Source organism: Schistocerca serialis, chromosome 2 (genome assembly GCF_023864345.2).
Source record: "Schistocerca serialis cubense isolate TAMUIC-IGC-003099 chromosome 2, iqSchSeri2.2, whole genome shotgun sequence".
In the NCBI taxonomy this organism is placed as follows: Eukaryota; Metazoa; Arthropoda; class Insecta; order Orthoptera; family Acrididae; genus Schistocerca; species Schistocerca serialis.
The window spans coordinates 143,914,238-143,928,947 of record NC_064639.1 but is presented as its reverse complement, the minus strand read 5'-3'; the positions used below and the strand labels follow the sequence as shown (position 1 = coordinate 143,928,947).

At 41.6% G+C, this 14,710-nt stretch overlaps 1 protein-coding gene across 1 annotated transcript in view; it reads right to left on the bottom strand.

Moving 5' to 3' along the window:
• The window catches only part of LOC126455798 (coagulation factor IX-like), a 126,764-nt gene that overhangs the window by 73,408 nt on the left and 38,646 nt on the right, over positions 1 to 14,710 (bottom strand). The window contains exons 7-8 of the mRNA XM_050091558.1: positions 7,156 to 7,162; positions 5,084 to 5,177 (exon numbers count right to left, since the gene is read on the bottom strand). Of these exons, the coding sequence (XP_049947515.1) occupies positions 5,084 to 5,177; positions 7,156 to 7,162 (101 nt within the window). The remainder of the gene's footprint in view (positions 1 to 5,083; positions 5,178 to 7,155; positions 7,163 to 14,710) is intronic.

The following is a 14,710-nucleotide window of genomic DNA, read 5'->3' as shown; positions in this document are numbered from 1 at the left end:
AACATGTAGGTTTAAAAATCATTCCGCCTAAAACTACAAAATATGCACAACCTCTGGATGTGTATTTCTTCAGGAAATATAAAATATATGCCAAGAGAATAACAGACTTCATTAAACTACGTTCCAGTAATATGCAGCCGAAATTTCACGACAGATTTTTTACCATGAATATGCATTCTGTCGTTTACAATCAGTTATCTGCGGGAGTATACAGACCAATGCTTCGTTACGCGTGGCAGAACGCTGGCTACGATATTGGTGAACCAGAGGACATCTTCAAAAGTGTCATTGACGTGGCGTTCGAAACTGATATTATAGAATGTGCAAATACGCTATACGATCAACTTGCATTTCTTCACCGTGCGTTTTGCAGTAATTCGTATTGCTCGGAGCATTTTATTGACATTCCGCATTTACATTTATAGTTAAGATTGCTGCATTGCGTATGGCGTCTACAATTACATCTACAGTGATATCTAGAGCATGACTGCAGAGTTTTGCAGAAAAACGACACCCACCAGCACATTCAGAGCTACATAATGATCTTGTAACCAAACGTTCATACAGATCTGTTTGTTCGAGCCCAAGTACTTTCGTGGTCAGTCTAAGTCTCCACCACTGCAGTCCTCCGAAACACATCGGGCCGACGCCTAAAATAGAACGATTCATAGCAATACACAGCAACACACGGTAGCGAAGTCATTACGTATCTGCAGCACTTCGTCTTTTCCCATTCCACATCACGTTATTGCATTGGCCAAGGTACTTAATTTATCTATATTTATTGTGAAGGTCATTGCTAATGCTGTATCTTACAGGGCTCCTCTACATTCTGTGAATTTCAAGAGCGTTAATTTCGTTATTTTCAGTCGGACTGTTTCAGCGTCTTCTACTTTAATGTAAACAAATCCGTAGAAAAGTCATACATCCAGAAAACACCTTCTCTCCTGTGTTCACTCCTTGTAACGTGTTCGTAGAAGAGTTTGAAGAAAGTTTTTTTTATACAACACCGAGAACTGCAAAAAAAAAACCAACACCACTAATGCTTTTGTGTCAAACATTGTCTTTCTCTTCTCTTAGCCGTGTTTCTGATAAAGAGAAATAGTACAAAAGTATTCCGAAACAAATATAATCGGTACGATTCTCCGCGAAATATCCCAATGAATATCACCCTATCGACTGTTATTTTCATGTTATACGGTTGGGTTTAGTCGTATCTGACATGAGTCGTCGACGCCAATGATACTCGCCTGGGACGGCGTCCTCTCCCCCATAGATACGCTCGCTGTATAACTCCTTGCCGCTAAAAAGATCTTCATCCAGCTTGCGACTTGGGAATAGCGTTGCCCCTGGAAACGGAAACGCCTGAGTGTGACGAAAGTACCACTATAGATATCGGGAACGCAAAGTAGCTGAAGTACATTTGCAACAAACCCACCAAGCACACACGCAGCGAGAGCTAAGAGCACTAACGTATCTCGTAGCATACTGACCGGCATCGTGATGACGTCAAAGTGTGTGCTCCAGTTTATATAGAACGTCAAGTGGCATTAGCTAATGTTATCAACCGTTCTGATACCAATCTTCGCTCTTTGAAAGTGGCTAAAGAAGTGTAAAATGATGTCTTATTAAATGCCAGATGTTATTGTTATTTCAGATAAGATTTTAAAGAGCTGTTTTCAATGTGGCTCAATTCTGGGACGTTAGAATGCGACTCATGACCACTTAATGTGATTGTGATAAGCAAATATTTGCAATGATGCGTGGAACTACATGAATTCGCCATTTATTTCACCATTTAGAATCATTACGTCTAATCTTGAAGCTAAGTGTCTTATTGACGGATATGAAATCTTAGATTTTGAGGCGATATAAGGCGAGTTCTCACAGGCTACAGAAGACAGAGTCACTTCCGAAAGATCTGTTTTTTCGTATCGCTGGATGTAATCAACGTATTGCTTGAATGGCTGCACGCTGTGTTAAATTATGGGCACAAAAGGGATCTATGTCAACACCACGACATATTCAGTACCATACTGTAGGGGCAATTAGGAGCTTGCTTTTGATTGGCAATAAAGAAAATACTCGAATCACATTTTAAATACTGTTACGTGAAATAATTACTAGTATAGCAGTTGCAAAGGGGAATCTGTCATATTGTAATCATCAGAGAACTATGGACCAATCCCTTCTTTTGTTAGCTATAAGTCTGGTAACTTGTTTGCCTATGAATTCCTCTCTTGCACCAACCTTCTCATTCAGCGTAGCACTTGAACCTTAACGTCCGTTATTATGGATGTATTCCACTCCCTGCCTCCCCCTGCAGCTTTTACCCTCCCTCATTACACTAAACGTTATCCCCTGACGTCTTAACACATGTTATATCATCCTGTTCCGTTCTCTTCTCAGTGTTTTCCGTACGTTTCTTTTTTCACTGATTGGGAGGGGGGCCTCCTCATTCCTTATCAGTTAACCTAATTTTCACCATCCTCTTACAGCGGTTTACTCTAAACGCTTCCATGATCTTCATTTACGGTTTTCCCACAGTCCATGATTAACTACCATACAATGCTGCGCTCCAAGATTTCACTTTCGCTGATTACTTCGTCAGATTATGTTGGAATGAGTAAACTTCTTTTGGCGAAGCATGCCGTTTTTGCCTTGGTCCATTCCTTTTTAAATGAACTGCTTATTGTGTTATTCATTATCATAGTATCAAAAAAAACTATGAACGCATTTCATCAGTGCTCAGCAATTAAATAGCCCACTTATTTCCACACTGAGTCTATCGGGCGGTTCTCTTAGTCTACGCTTCATGACCATTACATTATGTTTTGTGTCTATATCCACTACTCAGTACTCCTTGCGGTCCCATATCTCATTTTCGAATCGCTATTTGGCCATGACCTAATTCACCTAGAGTATTCCTGTGTCTCTGGAACTTCACCCAAAACACCTCCTCCATTTTCGACTTCTCAATAGTGTATTTTCCGTTAACAAGTGAAATGTAATGAAGCACTCAGTTAGCCTATCTCCTCTCTCGTTACTGCTTCCAAGCACAAACTTTCTATCCCTTCCCCTATTTCATGGTTCCATATGGCCGTGAGTCCTCTCTTTTCACGTACTGAATTTTCCACTCACAAGGGTAGGCCGCCAATTGTGAAATTCAGATTCGATTCATACTGCGCATGATAAAAGCTCATGGCCAGAGGTGTAATGTGGCAAAGCACCAAGATGCACTTCTCAGCCGTTGTCGAGAAAATCGACAGTTAAAATAAACCGTTGCGGTGAAATACTCTCAACGATTAATAATTACCGACAGCGTCGTGGCGCAGCGGTAAGCGCTCCGGTTCGTAATCCGAAGGTCGCCGGATCGAAGCTCGCGCCATGCTATTATTTTTAGTATTTGTTTTTTGTTATTCAAATGTGTCTACACACACACACACACACACGCACACACGCGCACACACACACACACACACACACACACATATATATATATATATATATATATATATATATAATTCCCGGAAATCAGTTGCAACAATTATGCATATAATAAGTTGTTGACAGTCGTTTGTCGTGGAAAAACAAGCGACTTCGAACATCATTATGTTTTCCGCAAACAAAGTTGTATTTCACAAATGTTATTAATTGTCTTCATAATGTTAACCACGTATAGTTAACGGAAGACGTAGAAATGATATTCCGAAACGAATACGTATAGCGTAAGTCAAACATTCGAATTTGAATAGAGACCCCACGAACACAAATTTGCTGTGGCAGGTATGAAATATAAGCTCCGTTACTCGCTCGTTACACTTGAAGGACAGATGTTGAATGGGCCGAAACGAGCCGCCGCATAAAAGCGTAGTTCCCTGCTAACTTCGAAAGAAGGTAGATGCGGTCCCTAGCGCAACTTATAACATCGTCGAAAATCAGTGCGGACGTGAGAGCTTTGGTACACCCTGTTAAACAAACGGAATAATGGAGGCGGTACATTTGGAGAGCGATCCGCCTTCACCAAAATGAATAAGAAATTCATTGATAGTTTATATATATATATATATATATATATATATATAATTTGAATTACGAAAAACTAATAATAAAAAAAAGTTGCATGGCGCGAGATTCGATCTGGCGACCTTCCGATTACAAACCCGAGCGCTTACCGCTGCGCCACGACGCTGTATAAAATTATTAACCGTAGTGGGCATTTCACCGCAACGGTTTATTTTAACTGTCGATTTTCTCGACAATGGCTGAGAAGTGCATCTTGGTGCTTTGCCACATTACACCTCTGGCCATGAGCTTTTATCATGCGCAGTATGAATCGAATCTGAATTTCACAATTGGCGGCCCCCCCTTGTCAGTGCTTTCTCTTCTTCTGTATCTTCTGCTTGTGACGTCGGCATATATACTTGAAATATTGTTGTTGGCGTTGGTTTGTTACCATATCTGATGAGACCAACTACACTGCTGAACCGTTCACACTAACAGATTCTATACGCTTCCCTCCTATTCGTAACGAATCCTGCTGCCTTTATACCGTTTTCAGCTGCTATCCCGGATTATGTTGCCAATGGAGAGATCACCAGGACAACGCACATGTCCTGTAGGTATACATTATGTGGCTCTAATAGAGTGTCTTGCATTGCCCTCTATAAACTCATGACGTTGAACACTACAGATGCTTTTGACTTTCAGGTACAGATTCCACCCAAAACCAGATGTTTTCCTGAATCTCTATCCGCTCGTCCATCCTCTCTGACAACGCTGTTAGCAAAAATAGTGTGATTCCTCACACCAGAGGTCTCCGGCTAGCATTACTGATCATTTTGTGTTCAAAACTTAAGCCGGCCGGAGTGGCCGAGCGGTTCTAGGCGCTGCAGTCTGGAGCCGCGCAACCGCTAAGGTCGCAGGTTCGAATCCTGCCTCGGGCATGGATGTGTGTGATGTCCTTAGGTTAGTTAGGTTTAAGTAGTTTTAAGTTCTAGGGGACTGATGACCGCAGGAGTTAAGTCCCATAGCGCTCAGAGCCATCATCTGTTCAAAACGTAAGCACTTGCTGGATTCTTACCAGGGACCCAGCGGATCCTAGTGTCTGCTACAATATGAGCTCCGAATGCTTCTGGATGTTTTGGTCTTCTTTTCTTTATACTCTTGTTGTAAATCTAGGGATTTAAAGGTTTTTATGCAGTGTTTGAAGTGAGCTTTAGTCATAATTATAGGTCTGCAAGTTCTATAATTAAAATACTTAAATATTATAATACATTTACTAAAAGTATGCCAACATTCTTGGCTTGTAAGATCACCGAAGATAAGCAACGTTGAGCGTGGCCAGTAATTGGATGGGTACGTCAGCGGCTGTCTTTGTGGCAAAGGTCAGGAGGGGTGGTGGCGTAATCTTTGCACCAGTGTCATAGATTCAATTACAAAAGTCTCTCCGGTATCCTCATTAAGTGAGGACATGTGACACCGTCAATGGCAAGACGTCCACCAGATGGGGGCGTTAAACTCGGTGGCCCTCTTGGTGCTTCGTTCAAGAGGAGTACACCAGGATTGACCCTATCCCTTCTCTCATCATCAACAAATACAAAGTTGACGCCACATTACACACATGCGTTAGACCTGTTACACACGTACGCGGTTCCGTTCTGTTCGGTTAGTTGTCGGTTCCTTTTAGGTCGCTACCGACAAGTGTGAAACGGTGTTTTGGTTCCTATTCGGTACCTAATAGAAACAGTGTAGCACCGAATACTCCCTGCACCCGAATAGGTTTCATCAGGTTTCTATGAGGTTGGAACTCGCATCCACGAAACAGAGAGCAATCAAGGCGTTCACACACGTACGGTTCAGTTTCTGTTTTAACCTGATAGCGAGCGGAGGTCTTCAAACATTATCTCTTGTTTATTTGTTGTCGCAGTTTTTCTGATAAAATGAGCGATTTACCAGATGTTGATGTGGATCGGATGATTTCCGCAGTGCAATCTAAGCCAGTGCTGTGGGACGAAACTTGTGACAAATATAAGGATAAATTGATGACGCAGGAAGCATAGAAAGATGTTTGTGTTGAAATTTTTAACGACTTTCATGAATCTGACGTCTCTAAAAATATAGAATTGGGTAAGTAACGAATTCATTTTTGTTGAGTAAGACGCGTAGCACATTATGGCAGTAGGTAAACTCACGGCGAATCTGAGAACATTTAAAAGGAAATGATTTGAAAATTAAGAAAATAATCAGTGACATTTATTTAAAACACATATCATACTATAGTACAGAACACCATTTTTGTCATAAGTATCGAGGTAATTCAGATTTTAGAAAATCGCCAACTCACTGAACCCACTTCGGTAATGATCTTTCAACACATTTTTTGCCAACATAGTTGCCTGATTTCTCGTTATTTCACCCGAGAGGACATCTTCAAAACCCGAGATGGACAACGTGTTTTCCATTTGAAAAGCACCTCGGTCTCGTACGAAATTGTGCAAAACTACACAAGTTTTCACTATGTCCGTAGCATAGTCAAGATCCAAGTTAAGTGCGCGATGGAAGATCCTCCATTTGTTGCTAAGTATTCCAAAAGTGCATTCCACGTACCTGCGAACTCTGCACACACGATAGTGGTAGATCCTTTACTCTACCGTCAAACTATTTCCACTGTACGGTTTGAGGAGCTTATGTAAGCCAAAAGCATCATCTCCAATGAGGTAGTGAGGAATTTTTGGGTTATTTGTGCCTGGAAGACACTTGTCCTCAGGTATGGTGCCGTTAATAATAGATCTCCACATCTGACAGTTTTGAAAAATGTTAGTCTCACTCCTTACCATGTGCTCCAACATTAGCGTAAACAAATCGGTATTCAGAACTGTAGACGAATATCCTTTATAGTTGATATGCATCGAGTTGAGAGGGTGCGCGATCCTTTTATGTTTCCCATTAACAGCGCCCAAGCAGTTCGGGAAAGTAGCGATAGTTTCAAATTTCTGGGCAATTGATTCCCATTTCTTCTTATCTGGAGCAGTAATGCTTTCCAATCGTAATACCGTCCATATTGCACAACAGACCTAATTGACGATCTTGGTTATAGCCGAAATTCTCCAGGTGATACGTGTAAAGCAAATCTGAGAAAGTGCAACCACTCACCAAATACCTAAAACAGAAAAGAAAAACCACTAGATTAAAATTATTTAAAATATTGTAACCCAAGTTGATACATAAAACTACGAACGGGAGATTGACAGGTCTTGTGATTAATGAAATAAATTTTTTTCAGGTAAACGCGTTCTGAAGAAGTGGACTCAAGAGAGAGACCCGTAACGAAAATCAATTAGCAACACAAAGGAGAAATCGGGAGCAGGGGCATCAAAAGCAAAAGCCTACATTAATGCATCTCACCTGCAGTTCCTGTGCAAAATATTTAAAGAAAGGGAACAGAGGACACTCTCTCGCAAAATTTTTATGACAATGATAGCTGTGTTGCGGATGTAACTGTTGAAAATTATGAGAATCCCATACAGTCAGTTCCAAGCGTACCACGTTATGCTGGCGGAGCTGAAAAACCTGAATCCTTTTTCAAAAATCCTGCACCAAAAAAAAAAAGGAAGATGGATTCTGTTGAACTATAAATGATTACAGCCCTGAAGGAAACACCAAATCGTCACGTTTCGTTTTTTAAAGCGTTACTCCCTTCTCTTGACGATTCCGATGAATGTGACACTCTAGATTTTCAAATGGGGGTGCTGCAAGCAGTAAAGAAAATCAGGCAGCGGAAGCATCCTCTACTATGTACATCCGGTACACCATATGCCTCCACCATATGCCTCCACCGATGGCCTCTTCATCTGCTACCTCACCGATGGTCCCTAATCAGTATATGCAGAGCCAGCCAAACCCGCAGCACATTACGTCAGCCTACCTGAAGCCAATATTCATTCACAAGTGTCCGCTGTTCAGTTCTACGAGGACTCTCACAACCTTTGCCTGAACTGTCGTCACAATTCTTCTCCGATGACAGCTCAGAATATGCGTTTCACAATTTGTAAAACATTATTTAACTTCGCTTTTCCCTGTATTTACTCTGATGTATTATTTGCAAACATATGTTATGTCAGTTTTATATTAAAATCTAAATAAAAAAGAGACTCTTTCAAAAAATTGTGTTAATTGTACTGTCTTACCTCAAAGTTACGGCCAGCATCTAAATCGGTTGAATACATTCCCTCACAAATGTATCTTGGCGTTGAAGACGGTCCTTTAGTTTCACATCTAATTCATCAATTGATTTCATTGACGTCCTGAAGTAATTAAAAAATTCGTCTTCATGCTCTTGCAGCTTCGGGAAAATGGTGTACAATGCTCCAAATTCCTGCCATAAAGTAACGAGAGGGTCCTCCCAGTTAATTCTACCATTCCTCCTTCGTTTCTTTACTCTTTCATAGACGAACAACATGGCAACAGCTTGGCTTCTCTTCATGATCACCACTGAGACTGTGTAGGAAGAAAACACAAAATCTAATATGAACTGTGTGAGAATCGTGTATGTATGAAAGCGTTTCATTCGTTTTCGGTTGCAACTGAAAACGAATCGAATCGAACCGAACCGAATGGAACCGTATACGTGTGAAACAGGCCTTACAGCCAGCTACGTTTATCAGGTACAATTAAAATGCAAGGCATCCAAAATTCGAGAAGGAAGTGTCAGTGTGCGCAAAGGAATCAAGGAATCGAAAAACCCTTCCAGTTTTACGGCTGAACCGGTCCTTCGCGGTTTCCCAGGCAACAATGTCACCCAGTTCTTCTCTTGAATTATCAGCATTCGTCTTCTCATTATATTAAAATTCGTTTCTTTGAGCATGAAGCCACGTTAGGTACTTCTTTTTTCATGACGCTTTTCCCTTTTTAACGGTTGTTTCGCTTCAAGACATGCACACACTCTACATCTCCGAAGATTATTCTTTTGTCTTACGTAATATTTTCAGCAACAGCGTAAGTACTGTGTTGCAATATCTCCTTGAATTCCTTTCTCCACCGGCAGCAACGACCTCCTATCAGTCTTGTATGTATGTACACTACTGACCATTAAAATTGCTACACCACGAAGATGACATGCTATAGACGCGAAGTTTTACCGACAGGAAGGAGATGCTGTGATATGCAAATGATTAGCTTTTCAGAGCATTCACACAAGGTTGGTGCCGGTGGTGACACCTACAACGTGCAAACATGAGGAAAGTTTCCAACCGATTTCTCATATACAAAGAGCAGTTGACCGACGTTGACTGGTGAAACGTTGTTGTGATGCTTCGTGTAAGGACGAGAAAAGCCTACCATCACGTTTCCGACTTTGATAAAGGTCGGATTGTAGCTTATCGCGATTGCGGTTTATCGTATCGCAACACTGCTGCTCGCGTTGGAATCGGTGGGTTCAGGAGGGTAATACGGAACTCCGTGCTGGATCCCAACGGCCTCGTATCACTAGCAGTCGAGATGACAGGCGTCTTATCCGCATGGCTGTAACAGATCGTGCAGCCACGTCTTGATCCCTGAGTCAACAGATGAGGACGTTTGCAAGACAACAACCATCTGCACGAACAGTTCGACGACGTTTTCAGCAGCATGAACAATCAGCTCGGAGACCATGGCTGCGGTTACCCTTGAAGCTGCATCACAGACAGGAGAGCCTGCTATGGTGTACTCAACGACGAACCTGGGTGCACGAATGGCAAAACGTCATTTTTTCGGATGAATCCAGGTTCTGTTTACAGCATCATGATGGTCGCATCCGTGTTTGGCGACATCGTGGTGAACGCACATTGGAAGCGTGTTTTCGTCGTCGCCATACTGGCGTATCACCCGGCGTGATACCTCTTGTTCGCATTGACAGCACTTTGAACAGTGGACATTACATTTCAGATTTGTACATAATAATCATTCAGGATTTAAAACTTGATACTGTTGGATACTCAGTTTCAGATAGTACGAATGGCAAATACATTTGCATTGCACGAGTCTTGCTCTAAAAGACAGGACTCAATACAAGAAGCATTCATTAGCTATGCAGTGCTCCTTGCCAATATTCGCAAATGTGTTAACGCTGCACTTGCGAAACTTTAGCCTTTTATCGCTAAGTATTTTGAGTCAAATAGCTTTATCACATGGCTTTGCCTGAAAAAAGCTATAGCGTCTGTTTGGAGCTATTTCGAAGTTTCAAATGAGCATTTAAGTAAAATACAAAACAACGGCTAGCTTTCCGTGTGCAAACATTTCAGTTAGTGTAAATGAAAAGCTCACGTTTATATGCCGCATACAATCACTGGCAAAAGAGAGCAGAGGTCTGTCTAAAATCGGATGCCCTACCTCCAAGATATAGGCACGCTCCCTTTCAATCGTAGCAATTAAGCGAAAGTTAATGGTGGGGTTACACGGCTTCCAAATCAGATTCCTCTCCGATGAAAAAGATTCGAATCAGGAACTACCATATTTAGAGCGACGAAACGATAAGCTGTTTGACCTAGAAAGTAGCAAAACGGGAGCGTAAGTGTCTGAAGCGATTTTAAGTAGAAATGACTGCACCAGGCTAATTACTGAATCCCATTTACGTGCTTTCTTACAAACTCTTAGCAAATACTCATTTCAATGGAATATTTCCTTATTTTTTAGTTTTTGAAATCATGTAATAAAGTTTGTCGCTAGAGACTAAAGTGAAACAAAGCACACTGAACTAGAATTACTCACCAGCGGTCTCTATGATAACGGGCTCAATTAGTGGGGAAGAAGGTCCTTGAGCTTCTTGAGATGTACCATATCCAGTTGGGACCATCATTCATTGCTTTTTATATCCCGCAGAACTACCGGACTGCGGAATGTGAGTACTTTTCACCTGCAGTACCAAGTAGTCTCATATGTGGGATCGTACCGAATCTTGGATTGTGGGAGAATCAGACTAGATGAGAATCTAACCATTTCGAATGTGTTGCTACAGAATGTTGAATCTTAGGTGGGCTGATAAGGGATGGAGTGTGGAGCAACTTCGTAGAAGCAGTGATGAAAGGAACATACGGGAAAACACTGACAAGAAAGTGGTACGCTCTACTGGTTGATGTTGTCTGGGAGTGGAAAGACAAAGCAAAATAAGGATCTAACGTCATTAATGTCAATATTTTTATCACTATTCCTCAGGAGAAGAAATTTTACAAATTACATCAACAGGACCTCGACATACCAAGACAAAACCATCCTATTAGATAAAACGATTTAAGAACAATTAATGATGATCTGTAAAACAGTCTCTTAAAAGTTTCCTTTGCTTTGTTAGAAGAATGGTCCAAATAACAGTGTTTTATTACAAGTATAGCATATTAGGAAAACAGTCTTTGAAACAGGCAAGCAATAAACATCCTGAAAATGTTGTGAAACGTCCTCGCACTTGCGAATATGTCAACCATCAGCTGTATACGGGAATGAAGACAATGAAAGTTTTCGCCGGACCGGGACTCGAAACCAGATTTCCGCGTTATCGCGAGAGGTCACCTTACTATCTGGCTACTCGAGTACTGCACACGTCCAGGCCCAAACTTCAATATGTCATCAACCATGTGTCTACAGGCTGCACTCGTACATCCATTACGTACCTATATTCCCGTACAGGGGAGACATGCTAGGGTCGTAACCCTAGCACGCCCCACCAGACAGCACCTGAGGCGTCGATAGGTCGGCAACCCTCTCCAGAGATGGCGTATAGACCATCGATTGCCGCACCAAGATATCGCAGCAGTGGTGCCGCTAGAGAAGTGATACGCGCGGGCGCTACAGCAGCTCGGCCAGTTCCAAGTCAGCTCGTCTGTGGAGGAGACCGCTCTCTACTTGAGTGCTTCGCGTTGCAACGTCTGCATATAGCGAGTTCTCACCAGCCCGTCTTCAGTGAACATTCTAGTGGGACAAGAATTGTTTAATATCCAGCAATAGCATCTGGAGTAGAACTTCCGCATGAGCCGATGTGTACGAAGTCGAGTATTCGTCAATAAATGTGTATGTTCTTGTCATTAATCATTATCAGTGTTTCAGTGTTCTCCTAGTTCTCCTCCCACGTTTCCCTCCGCGCATATACAGTGAATCGCTTTAATATTCGGATTCTATAATACGTTAACCTTGTAGCATCGTAACTTTATTCGTAACAAAACAAATAAAACATATAACCAAGTATTATATTCCGTGATGTGTCTCGTAAATAATAGCATGAACCATACTAAGATAACGTACATAAGTTCTTTTATAATACTATTCAAATACAACTCAGTCCTATATTCACGTTACTTAAATATTCGAACACTTTGCAAAACTAATTATTTCAAGAGAAGATTTTGTGGAACATTAAATGTTTCAGTATAAATGTTTCAATATCTTGTCGGGTAGCCATTCTGTTTCATCCCTTCTTTCAAACGCTGCGGCATACTGCAGATGATCTTTATTAAATAGTCCGCATGTAGATTGTCCTTCTTTCAATCGACGCTTCAGACTTTCCTTGGACGGTGGTGTCCTAATACGTCGCTCCAGCTCTCCCCACACGTTCTCAATGGGGTTGAGATCTGGTGATTGAGTTGGTGGCTGTAAGACTTTGGGGTAGTTGTACCACAAATATTACTGCACAATACGAGCATAATGTTTCGGGTCATTCTCCTTGTAAAACTTGAACGCGTTTGATATCCCCATGGTTTCCGGACTTTTCCGTGAATTGTTCCTTGACATGTTCAAATAGACATATTTGTCCATAATACTGTCGATGAACACCAATTCGCCCGGTCCTAATATCGATATATAGCCCCAGACAATAACGATGCCACGCCCATGCTGTACAGTCGGTTTAATATTTGTGACTGTAAATTCTTCGTTCTTCTTCCGCCACACCATGCTTCTTCGTTCATCCGATACAAAAACGTCAAATTTACTATCGTAGGAAAAACTGACGTTGTTCCACCATATTTCATTCTTTGCAATAAACTCCCTAGAAAAGTACAATCTCTTCTTTCGATTCTGTTCTTTCACATATGGTTTCTTCCTGGCCACTCTTCCAATGTAGCGACTTACATTCAATGCTCTGCGAATCGTTTCAGGACGTACCTTCTTGCCAGTCTCGTGTAGCAGCTCACCTGCTAATCTGGGTGCACTGAGTGTAGCAACCGGCCTCTGTGGCTGGCCCTTTTGCGGTATAGATTCGATACGGTCCCGATTTCAGAATCGTCTGACGATATCTGCCACAGTACTCTTACTTATCTTGAAGGTGGCAGCAATTTGTCAATATCATTTACCTTTCACACAGTGAAAAATCAGAAGCTGTCGTATCTGAAAACTAGTATTAGTTTTGCGTGGCATCGTACAATCTGTACAGTCGACCGCGCCTCTAAACACACACTTGCCTTCTGACTCGAAGTGTTTCTCCCGGTGTGAACGGTGAAAACAAGTGCGGCACTGCCATCTGTCCGGGTGTTAAAGTAACATGACCATCGAAGAGTGCTTTATTTCAACTGTGTTATTTAACAAGTGGTATATGTTGTGTAAACATCATTCATACTGTTATTTACTAGCGATCTACCTTCGTATAAAACGTGGATATATTTTTCTTTTATTCAGGATACAGTTACGATGCAGCAAAGTAAAAATCTCTTAGTGTCCGAATATTAAGGTTATTCACTGTAAGTAGATGAGGGTGGCGACGAGTAATATGTCTATCTCCTTTTGTGGTTGTTTCAAAAGTTCGATGCAACAGCCGAAGCCGGGGAAGGATAGGATCTGTGCAAGTTATAGGATTAATTTTTGTTCCTGCCCACCAACCCACGTTACTTGTTATTTATTTCCTGCTTTTTTCTTTTTATATGTCTACTACGTTATTGTGTGGATTTTGGCACTACTACAGAGCCGAGTGTGTTATTTTGTGTGCAGTGGCTCCCCAAAGTCCTTACAGGTGTGGCTTCTGCGTCACAAGACGGTTTTCTAATACATCTTATTCAGTTACAGGGCGAGCAAATCCAGGAGTTCCTACAAGGCATGACGCAGCTAACACAACAGCAGCACAGCACCCTCCTGCAGTCTCCATCAGGTATTCCCCCAATCTGCATACAGCATGAGGACTGGTCGGAATACTTACTCATCTGATGTATCATGTGGAGGCACATCAATTTTAAGGTACGAAGAGCAAAACATTTTTCCTTTTCGTAGTCGCCACGAAAGTTTACAGGCTCATAGTGAAATTGTTTCCCGCCAAACAACCAGAATAGTTAAGAGTTTGATGGCCACGAAAGTTTACAGGCTCATGGTGAAATTGTTTCCCGCCAAACAACCAGAATAGTTAGAGTCTGATGGCCACGAAAGTTTACAGGCTCATGGTGAAATTGTTTCCCGCCAAACAACCAGAACAGTTAGAGTTTGAGGTTTTAGTTAGCAAGTTAACCTCTTCATTTAATGAACAAATACTGCTGGCAGCTGGAAGGTTCAAATTTTTCCGCTTTCAGCGGGTAGCAGGTCAAACTCATAAACAGTGGCTCGCTGAATTTCAATGATCAACTAGGCACTGCAAATTCATGTGTCGTCGTGGACAATCATACTGTGATGTCATCCTGCGTGACGCTATAGCTCAACTTATTTTTGACGATAGATTTCGTGCTGTTATTTTGAAACAAGCTGAATCTTTTTCAGATAGTGTTAC